Below are 13,511 nucleotides of genomic sequence, written 5' to 3' on the forward strand. Positions count from 1 at the left end.
ACTCATCTCTTATATGCTGATGATGTTATTATTTTTTCACAAGTCTCTAAGGATATTGCTAAGGAGGTGAAGAGTATTGTGGATGACTTTTGTAATTGGACTGGGCAAAGGATCAATACACATAAATCTCAAATTATTTTCGGAAATATTGTTAGTAATCATATGAGAAAAAAGGTTACTAAAGTTTTGAGCTTCAAAGTTGTCAAGGAGATGAGCTATCTTGGGATAAAGTTATCTCTTAATCGGTTGAGGGAAACAAATTTTCATGATATTTTAACTAATATGATGGATAGACTCAATACTTGGGGGAAGAAATTTTTTTCTTTGGGTGGTAAGGTTACTCTTATCACTAGCTCTCTTTTGACCATGCCTAACATCTTAATAACACACTCCATGATCCCTAAGAAGGTGTTGCTTACTTTGGAAAAACTTTGTAAAAGTTTTATTTGGGATAAACATGATGGTAGTCATGGTATTCACTACATAGCTTGGGATGATCTATGCAAACCAAGAAGTATGGGAGGCTTGGGATTACAATCTCCAATGCTGAAGGCTGGACCTTTAAGAGCAAATCTGTCTTGGAATTTTCTTCAAAAACCTAGTACAATTTTTCATAGAGCTACGAGAGCTAAATATGGGAAGAGTATCTTGAATGGTACTCAAAATAAGGTCACTTATAAAGCTTGGAAGATCTTATTAGATGGTGGGAAATTTCTTAAGAACATTACTAGATGGAATGTTGGTAATGGAAAAGAGTTCAATGTGCTGAATGATATATGGATCCTTGACAGATGTATCAACCAGTAGCCAACTTTTGCTGATTGTGCTGCCTTGGAGGGACTGTGTGTTAAGCAGTTAATGTTGGAGAATGGCCAATGGAATATTGATTTGCTTCAGGTGAGTTTTCTTCCGAAACTTGTTAAGATGATCAGCAGTATTCAGGCTGATTCCAGCAGAGAAGACTTTCTGGAAATGCAGAAATTCTGTCCCGGCAGAATAGTTTCTGATTGGCTTTTGAGCAAGTATTAAGAATAAAATTCAGTTTAATTGATGAAGACTATTATAATTGGATTAATAAACTCAAGTTAATCAAGAAGGTGGAGATGTTTTGGTGGAGACTTGGGAATTCATCTATTCCTACCAACCTATATCTTAAGATCCGTAAGCTCCTGGATAATGATTCCTGTGCTAGAGGTTATGGCATGGTGGAGAGCTATGAACATATCATTGTTCAATGCAAATATTTTATTGGAATCATCAATCAGCTTGTTGGTTGGGTATTTCTATTCCTATTTTTAATTCCTTGGATCATTGCCTCAAGGAACTTAAGAAAAGTTCAGCAAATCATCTGGGTATTGTACAAATCTATTGTACTATTGTTTACTTATCTTGGAAGAATAGGAATGAGATTAAACATGGCAAAACTGCACTTCCTTCATATGTGGTTACTTCTAATGAACTATCACTGGCCATTACTAAGACTAGTCCGTCTCTTTCTAACTAGAGCACTAACCTCCTTAGGGAGTCTTAAATTTCTTGGTGCCCCCCACCGAAAGACTGGATGAAAATCAATATTGATGCTTCCTTAACTACTTCGGGATTAGCTGGAATTGGTAGTGTGTTCCAGGATTGCAATGGAAGGTTCATTCTTGCATTTGGGAAGAAGATGATGCATTGGGATATAGCACAGCTGGAGATGGGAGCAATTCTCTCGGCCAAGGATTATGTCAAAAGCTGGATGAGGGACTATAAAGGGGTGATTGTGGAAAGTGATAACAGTAATGTTATCAACTACATTCAAAACTCCTTGAAGCAGAATAAAGGAATCAAGAATGTCAAGTTGGAAAGAGATTCTTTATTTGAAAATGATTTCAATAAAGTTGTCTTTATACATGCTTATAGGAAGTGTAATAAGGTAGCCAACTTGTGTGCTACTATGGCTTTAGAGAATAGTTTTTATTTTGATAGCTTTTCTTTTGATGATATCCCTACCTTGATGGTTAGTTTGATCAAGGAAGAGTATCATCCTTTTGATGTTTGTAATTAGTTCTTTTCTTTTTTCTCCTTAATGCAATTTGCATTTCTTCAAGAAAAAAAAAAGAATCACATTGTGGTGGAAGGTAATTGAGTTATAACCCAGGGTAATATTGAGGGTATTATTCAGCCTGATCTTATTCAGGTTGTCCCCCTCCTATTGTGGAGGTGAATTACTTACTGCTCAAACTGTTGATCCTTTAATGGCAACTATACCTATTTTGTCTGATGGGGAGGAACAAATGTTACGTATTAGCTCCAAGATTATACCTGATCCATCTCTTTCATCTATTCCTTATGATTCACAAAAAACTTTTCCCCAAATGGTTATTTCTGATATTATTACTAACTATCCTAATCCTCTTCAATATATGTCTGTAGATGAGCAAGTTAATGATTTTATTCATGAATGAGCTGATCCTCCTTTACAGGAGGAAGATGTGTCTCTTCAACTGAATCCTCCAAATGCCCAAACTAAGAGTGTTAAGGAATTATGTGGAGGTGTTCATAGTAATATTTCTACTAAAGAAGATGGTGTTTTTTATATGGAAGATAAGCAGCCTCTTTCTAAGGGGCCTTCAGGTAACTTAAATGATAGTATGCTTCTTTTAACTGATCAATACCCTTGTGATGCTTTAACAGATACGTAAGTGGATATTTTGGCTAAATGTTATGCTAGAGAAGATCATTATTTGAGTTTCTCCAAGTGTCGTGGTAAGAGAGGTAGAAACCCCAAAAATGTTATCTTACATCCTCCTAGAAGTATCCATTTGAATACTTCACATTAATTTGGTTTTTTATGCTTAACGCCATTATTTGGAATGTTTGGGGTATTGGTTGCCCTTCATTTAAGTTTAGAGTTAAAAAATTATGTCGTATTTATAATTTGTTTATTCTCATTTTGCTTCAATCTCTTATTTATGTGGAAAAATTACTTGATAATGCTAAATATTTAGGTTACAAACATGCTAAGTAAAATGTTGCCAATAAAATTTGGGTTTTTTGGAAAGATTATGTTAGAATTAATATCATTAGGGACTTTACCCAAGTTTTGCATTGTAATATAGAAAGCTCTAATTTCTAATGTCGTGCATCTTTTGTTTATGCTGCTTCTTCTCATTACACTAGATGGATTTTATGGGATCAAATCACTCAATTTCATAGTATTTGCAACCTTCCTTGGCTTGTTGGGGGTGATTTTAACACTATTATGAACCCGTTTAAGCGTATTGGGGGTTCTCTTCCTATATATTAGTCGACGAAGGAATTTAAAGACATGATGATGGAGTGCAACCTTATTGATATTGGTTTTTCAAGCATTGATTTTACTCGGCATCAAGGGAATTTGTGGCAAAGGCTTGATAGTGTTTTATTTAATAATGCTTGGCTTAATTGTTTTGAGTTGATGAAGGTTGATCACCTTAGCCACACCCTGTCTGATGACTCCCCTCTTCTTTTCAATATTAAGCATAGTACTAAGGGTACCCCTTCCCAATTAAGATTTCAAAACATGTGGTTGTTCATGCTTCATTTCTTGATGTGGTCCAGAATAATTAGCAAGCTCCCTTTTCCCTAATGATTTTATACTGGGTAAGAATAGACTTTGACTAAAACTAAAAAGGCTTAAACAAGTTTTGAATTATTGGAATCATAATGTTTTTAAATATCTACTTTCTAATATTTTATTTGCAGATGATATGGTGAATTCTATAGAGGATCTTTGTAAGTTTGATCCCTCTGAGTCCAATCTTAGCCTTTCGAGAAAGGCTAAAGATGGGCTTTTTAATCTTCAAGAGAAAGAAGAATTTTTTTGGAAGCAAAAAATGGCTGTCAAGCATTTAGTGGAAGGTGATATTAATACTAAATATTTTAATGCTTTGGTTAATAAGAAATATGCTATTAATTATATTTATAAAATTCCTCATGATGATGGCTCTGTTTCTAAGGATAATGATGAGATTGCTAATCTGGCTATCATTTATTTTCAAAACCATCTTAACAAAATCATTTAACTCTTTTACTATTGTAAACCGTCCATTATTCCTAATATTATTTCTCAAGAGGATAACATTGGCTTATCTAAGTCTCCTTCTCTTGAGGAGGTGAAAGATCCTTTATTTGGTATGAATGTTGATTCTATTATTGGCCCTGATGGCTTCATTTCTAAGTTCTTTTATAAAACTTGGCCCATTATTCATAATGATATTTTTTCTGTTGTTATTGATTTTTTTAATGGTACTCCTATTATGAAGTTTTTTTCCTCTACTTCTATTGAGCTTATTCCCAAGAAGAATGCAGTGAATTCCTGGAATGACTTTAGACCTATAAGTTTATGTACTATTTTTTATAAATTTCTTTCTAAGATCTTGATGAATTAGTTAACTATTTTATTGCCTAAACTTATATCTCCTTTCCAAATGGGTTTTGTCAAGGGTCGGGCCATTGCTAACAATGTTATGTTGGCTCAAGAATTTTGTCAAGACTTAGATGTTAAGGCTAGAGGTGGTAATATGATCATTAAACTGGACATTTCTAAGGCTTATGATAATATTAATTGGAATTTTATTTATAATATTCTTAATTTATTTAGTTTTGATCTAAATTTTATTAAGCTCATCAAGACTTGTATTGAAAGTCATTTTTTCTCCATTATTGTGAATAGTAAGAGTCATGGCTTATTTATGGCCTCTCATGGACTTAGACAAGGAGATCCCATTTCCCCTATGCTCTTTATTATTGTAGCGGATTAGCTTTCTAGGGGCCTTGCTGATCTATTTGAGAAATGCTTTAATCTCTATCTCAGAACCTTTGGTGGTATTAAAATCTCTCATCTTTGTTTCGATGATGATTTCATTATATTTTCGAATGCTTCTATGAATAGGATTGATAAAATTATGTCCTTCTTTGATTAGTTTGAATTGGTTAGTGGTTTGGATTTTAACAACCATAAATGCTATTTTATTGTTTCTATGAATGTTTCTTATGATCGTTGTTTGGAAATTAAAAATGTAATTGGTTTTACTTGAGGTGTTTTGCATCTAAAATATATGTGTAATCCTCTCTATAAGGGCAGGAAAAAGTCTTTTCTTTTTGTTCACTTAATTTCTGTGGTACAGAACAAATTGTCTTCTTGGGATTCTGATTTTTAATCCTTGGTGGCCTTCTTATTCTTTTTAAAAGTGTTCTTTTCCCTATTCCGATCTATAATTTTCAAACTCTTTCCCTACTATGACTGTGTACCATAGAATTGATAGAATTTTTAATTAATTTTTTTGGAAAGCTTTTGGGACAAATTCTAAGATTCATTTGTCTTCATGGGGTAAATGTTGTGGGTCTTTGCAAAAAGGGGATTTAGGGTATAAGACTATACTTGATTTGGCATATGCTTTTTCTTTTAAACTATGGTATAAACTTAGGGCCATTGTGAGACTTTGGGCAAATTTTATGATGGCCAAGTATTGTGGTGGGAGACATATTACCATGTGTTATTTTAGTAAAGGCCACTCTAAAGTTTGGCAACTACTCTGCTTACCATGTGTTACGATGGCCAAGGTTTGGGGTCTAGGTAATGGTAATATTTACTTTTGGCAAGATTGGTGGCAGAATGGCAAGTCAATTTATTCTTTATTGAACTATATTTTCGTTTCTAAGGTGAAGGTTAATTTCTTGTTTTTTAGTAGTGGTTAGGATTTGGAGAAACTCTTTACTTTTCTTCCTGGCTTTATTATTCAGCTTATTTTAAAGATTCCTCTAAACAATAAATCTAATGATGTGTTGCTTTGTACTTTTACTAAAGATGGTATATTTAGAGTTAAGGATGCTTGGCCTTCTTTTAGAGCTAAAATTGAGTCTTATATGCTTTTCAAAATGATTTGGCATAAAGGTTTCCCCTTTATGCTTTCTATCTTTATTTGGAGAATTCATCACAAGCTTATTTCTATGGATGATAATTTAAGGAAAAGAGGTTTTATCTTTCCTTCTAAATGCCAATGCTGTTACCATGTTGACAATATGCACTATGTTTTCATCTCCAGTTGTTGTTAGGGTTTAGACTTATTTTGAAGACATCTTCCATTTTTTACTTTTTATTGCTAGGATTTCTATTTACCATATGCTTGATTGTTCGTGTTAAGTCTAAAGGCCATGTCAAAATTCTTATTTCCTCTCTTACCCTTTGGTTTCTTTGGTTGGAGAGAATTAATTCTCATTTCAATGATGTTGGCATGAATTAAAAGAAAATTATTCAAAATGTTAAGGATAAAGTGGCGGCCCTTTATTCTGCTAATTTACTCTCTTTTAAGAACTTCAAGAACTTTTTATTTACTTCCCCAAATTTTGGTATTAATGCAAAGATGGATAATCTTAGTAGGGTGATGAGGTGCATTACTTGGAATAAGCCTCATCCCAAGTCTTTTAAGTTCAATGTGGCTAGTGCTATATTGCATAATATTATTTGCTGTGGTGGTGTCATTAGAGATCATAATGGCACCTACATCATAGGGTTTTCCAGGCCTTTTGCTTATGGAGTTGTTAACTTTGCTTTGTACTATGTTGTGCTTGCTGGCTTAAGTCTCTATGCTAACCTTTATCTTACTAATATTGTGCTGGAAGTGGGTTCTTATTTTGACTACAACTCTATCGATGTGATGGATGGCAACATTAGTTCAACTACTTTGCTTTACTTTCAAAGGGACATTAAAGTCATATTGAACTTTCTGAATTGCTCCTTTTCTATCTTTTTGGCAGAGGGGAATGCCTATACCATAGTTATGACCAATTTGGGTTGTGATTTTAACGGTTTGAATGAGTTTAATTTTTCCTCAGCTTCCTTTTCTTGTTAAAGGCCTTATTAGACTACATCAAATTTGTTTATCTTATGTTAAGCATTAGTTTGGGTGCCTCTGCCTCCTTTTAGTGCATGCGAGGTTCCCATTTTTTGTTGTTTCTTGTTTAGTTTCCTGGGGTGTTCTGTTTGCCTCTCGGCTCAGGCATAGTTTTTGGCTGGTGTATTTATTCTGTTCCTATTTGTTTGGTTGTTTTCTATTCATTGTGTTGTATTTCTGCATTGAAATATTATCTGGTATTATTTAGTGATTGTTCATTGAGATCTTATTGGGTATTATCCGGTGGTTGTTTTGTTGCATTGAGATCATCTAGTTCAGTTCTTTCCTGTTGGTTGTTCTGCCTCTTTTTGTTGCTTACTAGGAGGTTTTGATGGTTGTCTCTAACTTCTTTCTAGGGTAATTCCATTCCGTCTCCTAGTCTGGACGTTGGCTTGGGTACAGGTTGTGGTTGTGCAATTTTGGGATCCTGAATAGCTCGGTTTCGTTTCTTTTGCATTTCTTGGATCTTCTTAACTCGACATGGGATGAGTTTTTTTTAGTATACCTATTTGCCTGGTATGGTCTTTATGATTGGAGCATTGGTGTTTTTTAATGGCTGTAAACCTTTTTTGTTCAGATCAACTCTGGTAATTAGTTTTTCCTGAATTTGGATTGTTTACCCTTGTTCCGGCTGTATCCTTTTTGGGGTTATCCTTATATTTTGTTTAAGCCATTTTATTGTTATATTGTTCTTACCTATCAGTCTTTCTTTACGTTATTTTTTGGGTGGATAATAGCAAGGTTACCAAGGGGATCGATTGCAAGGAGCATTCTGATTATTTTTGTTAGCTCCTTCTTTTTGGGTGCTTGTTAGCACCATAGCATGTACTTAGAGATTTCTATACTATTTTCTAGTGGGAATCTCAAGCTCTTTGGTTTTTCTTTTCTTTATTTTTGTATCTCTTTGAGAAGTAGCGAGCTTGATATCCCATTAAGGACTGTGTACTTTTTTTCTTTAATTAATGCGTAGGCCCCTTTGAGGGTTACCCCTAAAAAAAACATGTTGTAATCCAGGATCCTTAGTCTATGACTTTTATTATTATGAACATTATTGATTTAATTGTTATTTTTCTCTATAGATATTTTGGATATTCTTTTTTTTTTGTGATAACTAACTTTACAAATAAAATATGCACTGCTTAAGGCTACTAGAAACTCAAGATTGGGTAGAATAGGATGTCAAATAAAGAAAAGAGTTTATACTTTTATTTTTATTTTCTATTTTTTTAGTCTAGCCACATATGATTAATTGCAATTGGGTGGCTATGCACACACACATAAGGGGAGTGAGAAAAATTTAAAGTTAATTTTCTTACTAATCACATTGTATGACTGACAATCGTATTAAATAATCAATTATAAGAATAATGGGCTTAATAACTAATTGGATAATTAATCTCTACAAAATAATCATATTGTATAATTAAGATCATATTGTATGATTTGTTACTATCTAAAAACCTTTGCAATCAGACTAATTAAGTAAGATCGTTGAAATTTAAAATTTGTACTAATCATACTATATAGTGTGAATCATTCTGTACAAAAATTTAAAATCTTACTTGAACTAACCACTAAAATTATTCAATAAAATCAACTTTTTAGTAATGTTGGCCAATCATATTGTATGATGCTAATCGTACCATAGGATGTTTGGTCAGCTTAAAGATCATACGAAATGAAACCTTAATTTTTGAACTAATTATATTGTATAATGTTCACATCTTATTGGATGAATCACTAAAAATGAAATACCCATATTCTATGATGAGAGTAGTATGGGAAGATTGATAGAGATGATTTCTTATTATACCAGGAATCATCCTGTACAAATAAAGAGAAAGTAAACAGGTCATACTAGATGATCTCAGTTTTGTATTATATAATATGTTCATAAAGTTGAATAGTTCATCAAAATTGCTTTTTGTATCATAACGGATGTGTATAGATTTTAAAATGATGGTACAGTACGAATTCTAATTATAATGTAATAACAAAGATGGCAACCTTGAATTTTTAATGTTTCTTGAAACCTAATACGTAAGCAATGTTTGAAGAATCTCTTAGAAATAAGAGAGGATTGTGTGGTATCTGAATGAACTATGAGAGAGGTGATTTATAGAGAAAATCATGGTTTGAGAGGAAGGAGAAGGTGAGGTTGAGTGTGAGGGGATAACATGGTTGCTCCAGGCTAGCTATAACCTTGCTCCTCCAGTGGCCTTGGTGAGTCCTTCAATTATCTCTTACGAAAGAGGCTTTGAATTCAAGTCATCAAGTTACTTTACCTTCTCTAGAAGGGAGAAAAAGATTGGAGGTACCATGTCTTCTCTAAGAGTGAGAAAAATATTGGAGGTACACTGACTTCTCAAGAAGGGAAAAAAAGGTTTGGGTTCTCTGCCTCTCTAGGAGGGAGAAAAATGATTCAAGGTTTCTTTCCATAACAGAGAAGGTGACATAGCTTCTGATACTCCGTCGCAATAGGTTTGGAGAAAGAAAGTATGTAAGGTATTCTCTGCATTGCTGTGGGAGTAAAAGGAGAGTCACTTTATGTTAGTTCAATATTTAAAGCGAAGGAATAGAGGGAGTGGACATAAGTTAAGCTTGAATGAACCACTTTAAAATTTATTATGTTATTTTTTTTTTATATTTCGATGTTTTCATTTTCTTGTAATTTACCTTCTTTACAGCTTAAGTTTATTGGTTTCAATCTTATCAATCAATTTTACAGAGTTTAAAACTTTTTGCAATAAGAATATTTACATGTGTTAAAAATAAAAAAAGAAAGAGAAAAGCTTTAATCATATAAATTTTTTTTTGTATTACATCTGACTGTTATTTTGAGTTGTTTATCTTAATTAAGTTCATAAGTTGTGTTGTGGATAAAAAAAAAGTTTGTGTTTATATTGAGAGGTTTTTAAAATTGCCAATTCACCCCTCTATTGGTGTGGTTCGGGCCAATTCTATAATGTTTAATTACCTTCACGAACTTTTAACCAATGTATTTGTTATGCGAGTACCCGTTATTTTATGAATTTTATCTCATGTTTTTTGCATATATTTTATGTGCCTTTTAACATTCTTATCAAAACATATATTTGTAGTGTTTGTTTATGCATTTTATTTATAAATTACCAAATTCCCAATATTCTTAAATTGTTATTATCCTTCAATTACTTTTATGTATTTATTATTTAATTAACCAGTATAAAAAGGATATTTAAAAATTATGTATAATTATGATAATAATTAAATGTTAGATCCTAATTTTAATAAACTTTATTTATACTTCATACTTTGAAAAAACTAATACGTAACTCATTTAACTATTTGAGTTATTTTACTAATTTGAATTTATAAGCTATGGCTTTACAAAATTATTTTTTTATTAGAAGAAGAATAATTTGTATTAAAAATTAGATATGAGTAGATTAAAATTTATAATCATAGCTAACTTGAATATGGAATTATTAATCTCATTTGGTCCTTACATTAAAAACATTAGTATTGTATGAAGGTCTAAAGTAGAAGTTGATATTAAAAATCATTAATTATGTACTCCACAAAAGAAAAAGAAAAGTAAATATAAAATTCTTTTTTTTTAAAGCGAATGAAAAAAAAAATCAAAATCAAAAGATAAGTCTATTAAAAAATTTATATTACTGAAAACTTAAGATTGCAAATACAATCTTATCCATAAAAAATTATAAGATCTGAGGGATAAAGTAAGGGATGATGAACTAGGGAAAGTATAAATTTAACCACAATCATATCTAATTATTCAAAGTAAATTATTAACTTCAATAATTAAAAGTTAATGATTAATTGTATAACATATAATTTAAATTGGGTTGTAATTAGAATGATTAATTAGTTTAACAAATAGTATTTTTTTCAAATTAGAAGTATAGCCTTGTTCATTTTAAATAATTCTAGATAATGATGCACTAGCATATATTTTAATAATTTTAGATTATAAATTTTTTTTTTATTTAATCACCTAATCAAATTACATAATTTTATTTGCTCGACGACAAGCTTCATTTTAAGTTGGGGAGAATTTGGTGAGCATAAATAATTTTATATTCTATTTGTTAAATTTCTAGTGAAACCATGTCATTTTAATTATTTTGTGCATGAAAAATATAAGAAAGGTATGAAACTCCAAGTACATTACAACACCGCGACATTAGACACTATATCGTAGTGGCACCATCATTCACATCTACTGAGTACACAGTATATATGTGGCAATTCCCAATCTATGTTTGATAGTGCCTTGAAATTAGACAAGTTAGTGCTGCAAAGCACCATATCTATCTGCATAGTGCCATAGTTTAATTTTTTAGTGCTGCCAAGCTGAGGAGTGTGCCAAGCTGATGCTACAGCGCTTAACGTTTTGCAAAGTTGTAGTGCTATAATAGTAATTGGCTAGGACATGATCTATATGTGAATCGATGTGTAAATTCATTAAATAGAGGGTAAACATCAGCTAGCACCATAGAGAAGGAAATTCTTAAGCACTGCAGTGTTAGTTCATTTTAAGGGCACCATAGTGAAAGTATCTAGAGGACCGCAGCACAAGTTTCTAGATCCTATTTTCTTTATATGTTTTTTATAAATCATATATTTTTAATATTAGTAAGAGTGTTTATTCACTTAGTTAGTTTTAGTTTTCATAGTACTTCTCTGTAATTTCAGTAGTGATAACTAAGGGAATTCAGAGAGCAATAGATCCACTTTATAAAAGTGTTTGGTCAATGTTTGTGGAAGCAATTTTATATTTTTAAGGGAGAGTGTCGAGCTAATCATTGAACCTATTCAGTGATATCTTTTTTCTATATTTTCTTTCTTTTGTGTCATTAATAAAAATAAGTTTGCTTCACTTATTTTTTATGTATGGCTAAATTTTCTAGTTTTGGATTGATTATGAAAATAAAATATGGAGCACTAAAGAATTCACTTCATCAATATATTAATAATATTTTCAATATGCCAGGTCTATACTTAATACTCATCGTGATCCTAGGTTTTGTTAAAATTAGGTGTAATGTGGAGCTTAGGAATTGGAAAGTAGGTAAAACAATGTATATATTATTATTATATTTCAAACATAGGCATAGTATTTGACATATACCAAATTTATAGAGAAGAATTATAATTAGGAAGTTTTAACATTACATACTTTATTTACTCTTTTATGATTTTTGTAAGATGAGAGACTTTTGGAGTTTGGACTGGCATTGAAGTTTGAAGGTTTAATCTATCCTTTATTTATTTATGCTTGACTAAGTAATTAGTGATGGATATGTTCTGAAAAGAATTAATATAAAAGATAATCACTCAGACACATATTACAGTTACGTTCCATTAATCCAAGAGATGCATATGCATCAGCGCCCGGGTGCTATATTAAATAGGCTAGGTTTTCCACATCAAAGATGGATGTAGGAAAAGAAGATAGTCCATGAAACATATAATAGTATATAAACTTGTAATATAGGATCCTGTTGCGGATCAGTTTTCATGGTTTATGATTTTGATGATAGAAAACACTTTTATTCCTCTACGACTGCTTTATCTACTGTCTTTTTAGATCCACACGATCACACTGCAATTTGGAACCAGCTCAAGATTGGGTAGATGAGGTCTGAGTCAATATGTACCCTTTTTTGTTTCTCGAGTCTATTGTATTTTTTGGTGTGGCTCGTGATGTTTTGTAACTAGGAAAATGTTCTGCTGCTCCCTAAAGCTTTCTATTTTTGGTAACATCGTTCGGGATGATATTTATATATCATCATAGATGATCGGTCCAAAAGTAGAAACCCTAATTATGTCATCCTCATTAAGGAAGCCATCATTAAGATCGGTCTAGACGATACTTGTATTGGCCAGGATGATAGGTTCAATTAAGAAAGAATCAGTCGCCATGATCTGTTAAGTATTCTTTATTTTAGGAAATCGGCCAGGATGATATCCATATCATCTTGGACGATCTAACTCAATTATGACTAGATTGATCTAGTATATTCGAAAAGCATTAAAGGATGATTGATTCGATCAAATCATCCTAGACAATCGCAAGAACATCCTAGATGATGTGCTGGACGATACAGGACGATATGCTAGACGATTGGATATCAGACAACACTTTTTATGGGTGATGTTCAGGACGATATTCCAAAATTTATACTGATTGTCCAGGATGATATTAATTATATCCGGAATGATATGAACAAATTTCTTATGATCATCTCAAATCGTCCTGGCTGATTGGGCTTAAATTGTACTAATCATACAGGATGATATTTATATCATCCTGGACGATAAAGTTGGCAACTTGCATTAATGAGATCATTTTCAGATCTTATATTTGAGGTATGACATGACAGTTGGTAAGCATTTTTGGTAGCAATTATAGCTTCGTTCTTTTGGGGGAAACTTGAAGAGAGAGCTTGAAAGGAAGTGAGGAACGGGTGAAGTGTGAGAGGGAGATGATCCTGGGAGGGGGGACACAAGGGAGTGTGGATGGGGATTCCACATGGTTTCTCCAGCAGGCTTGCACCTTAATACCATCGGATTCAAGGCTTGTCTTGA

General features: G+C 32.3%; 1 protein-coding gene across 1 annotated transcript in view; it reads left to right on the plus strand.

The window, feature by feature from the left end:
- LOC110092921 overlaps nucleotides 1-807 on the plus strand; it is a 7,350-nt gene extending 6,543 nt beyond the window's left edge. Inside the window, exon 4 of the mRNA XM_020817624.1 lies at nucleotides 44-807. Coding sequence (XP_020673283.1) covers nucleotides 44-807 — 764 coding nt within the window. The remainder of the gene's footprint in view (nucleotides 1-43) is intronic.
- Nucleotides 808-13,511: the final 12,704 nt, after the last annotated feature.

Source organism: Dendrobium catenatum, unplaced genomic scaffold (genome assembly GCF_001605985.2).
Source record: "Dendrobium catenatum unplaced genomic scaffold, ASM160598v2 fragScaff_scaffold_692, whole genome shotgun sequence".
Classification (NCBI taxonomy): Eukaryota; Viridiplantae; Streptophyta; class Magnoliopsida; order Asparagales; family Orchidaceae; genus Dendrobium; species Dendrobium catenatum.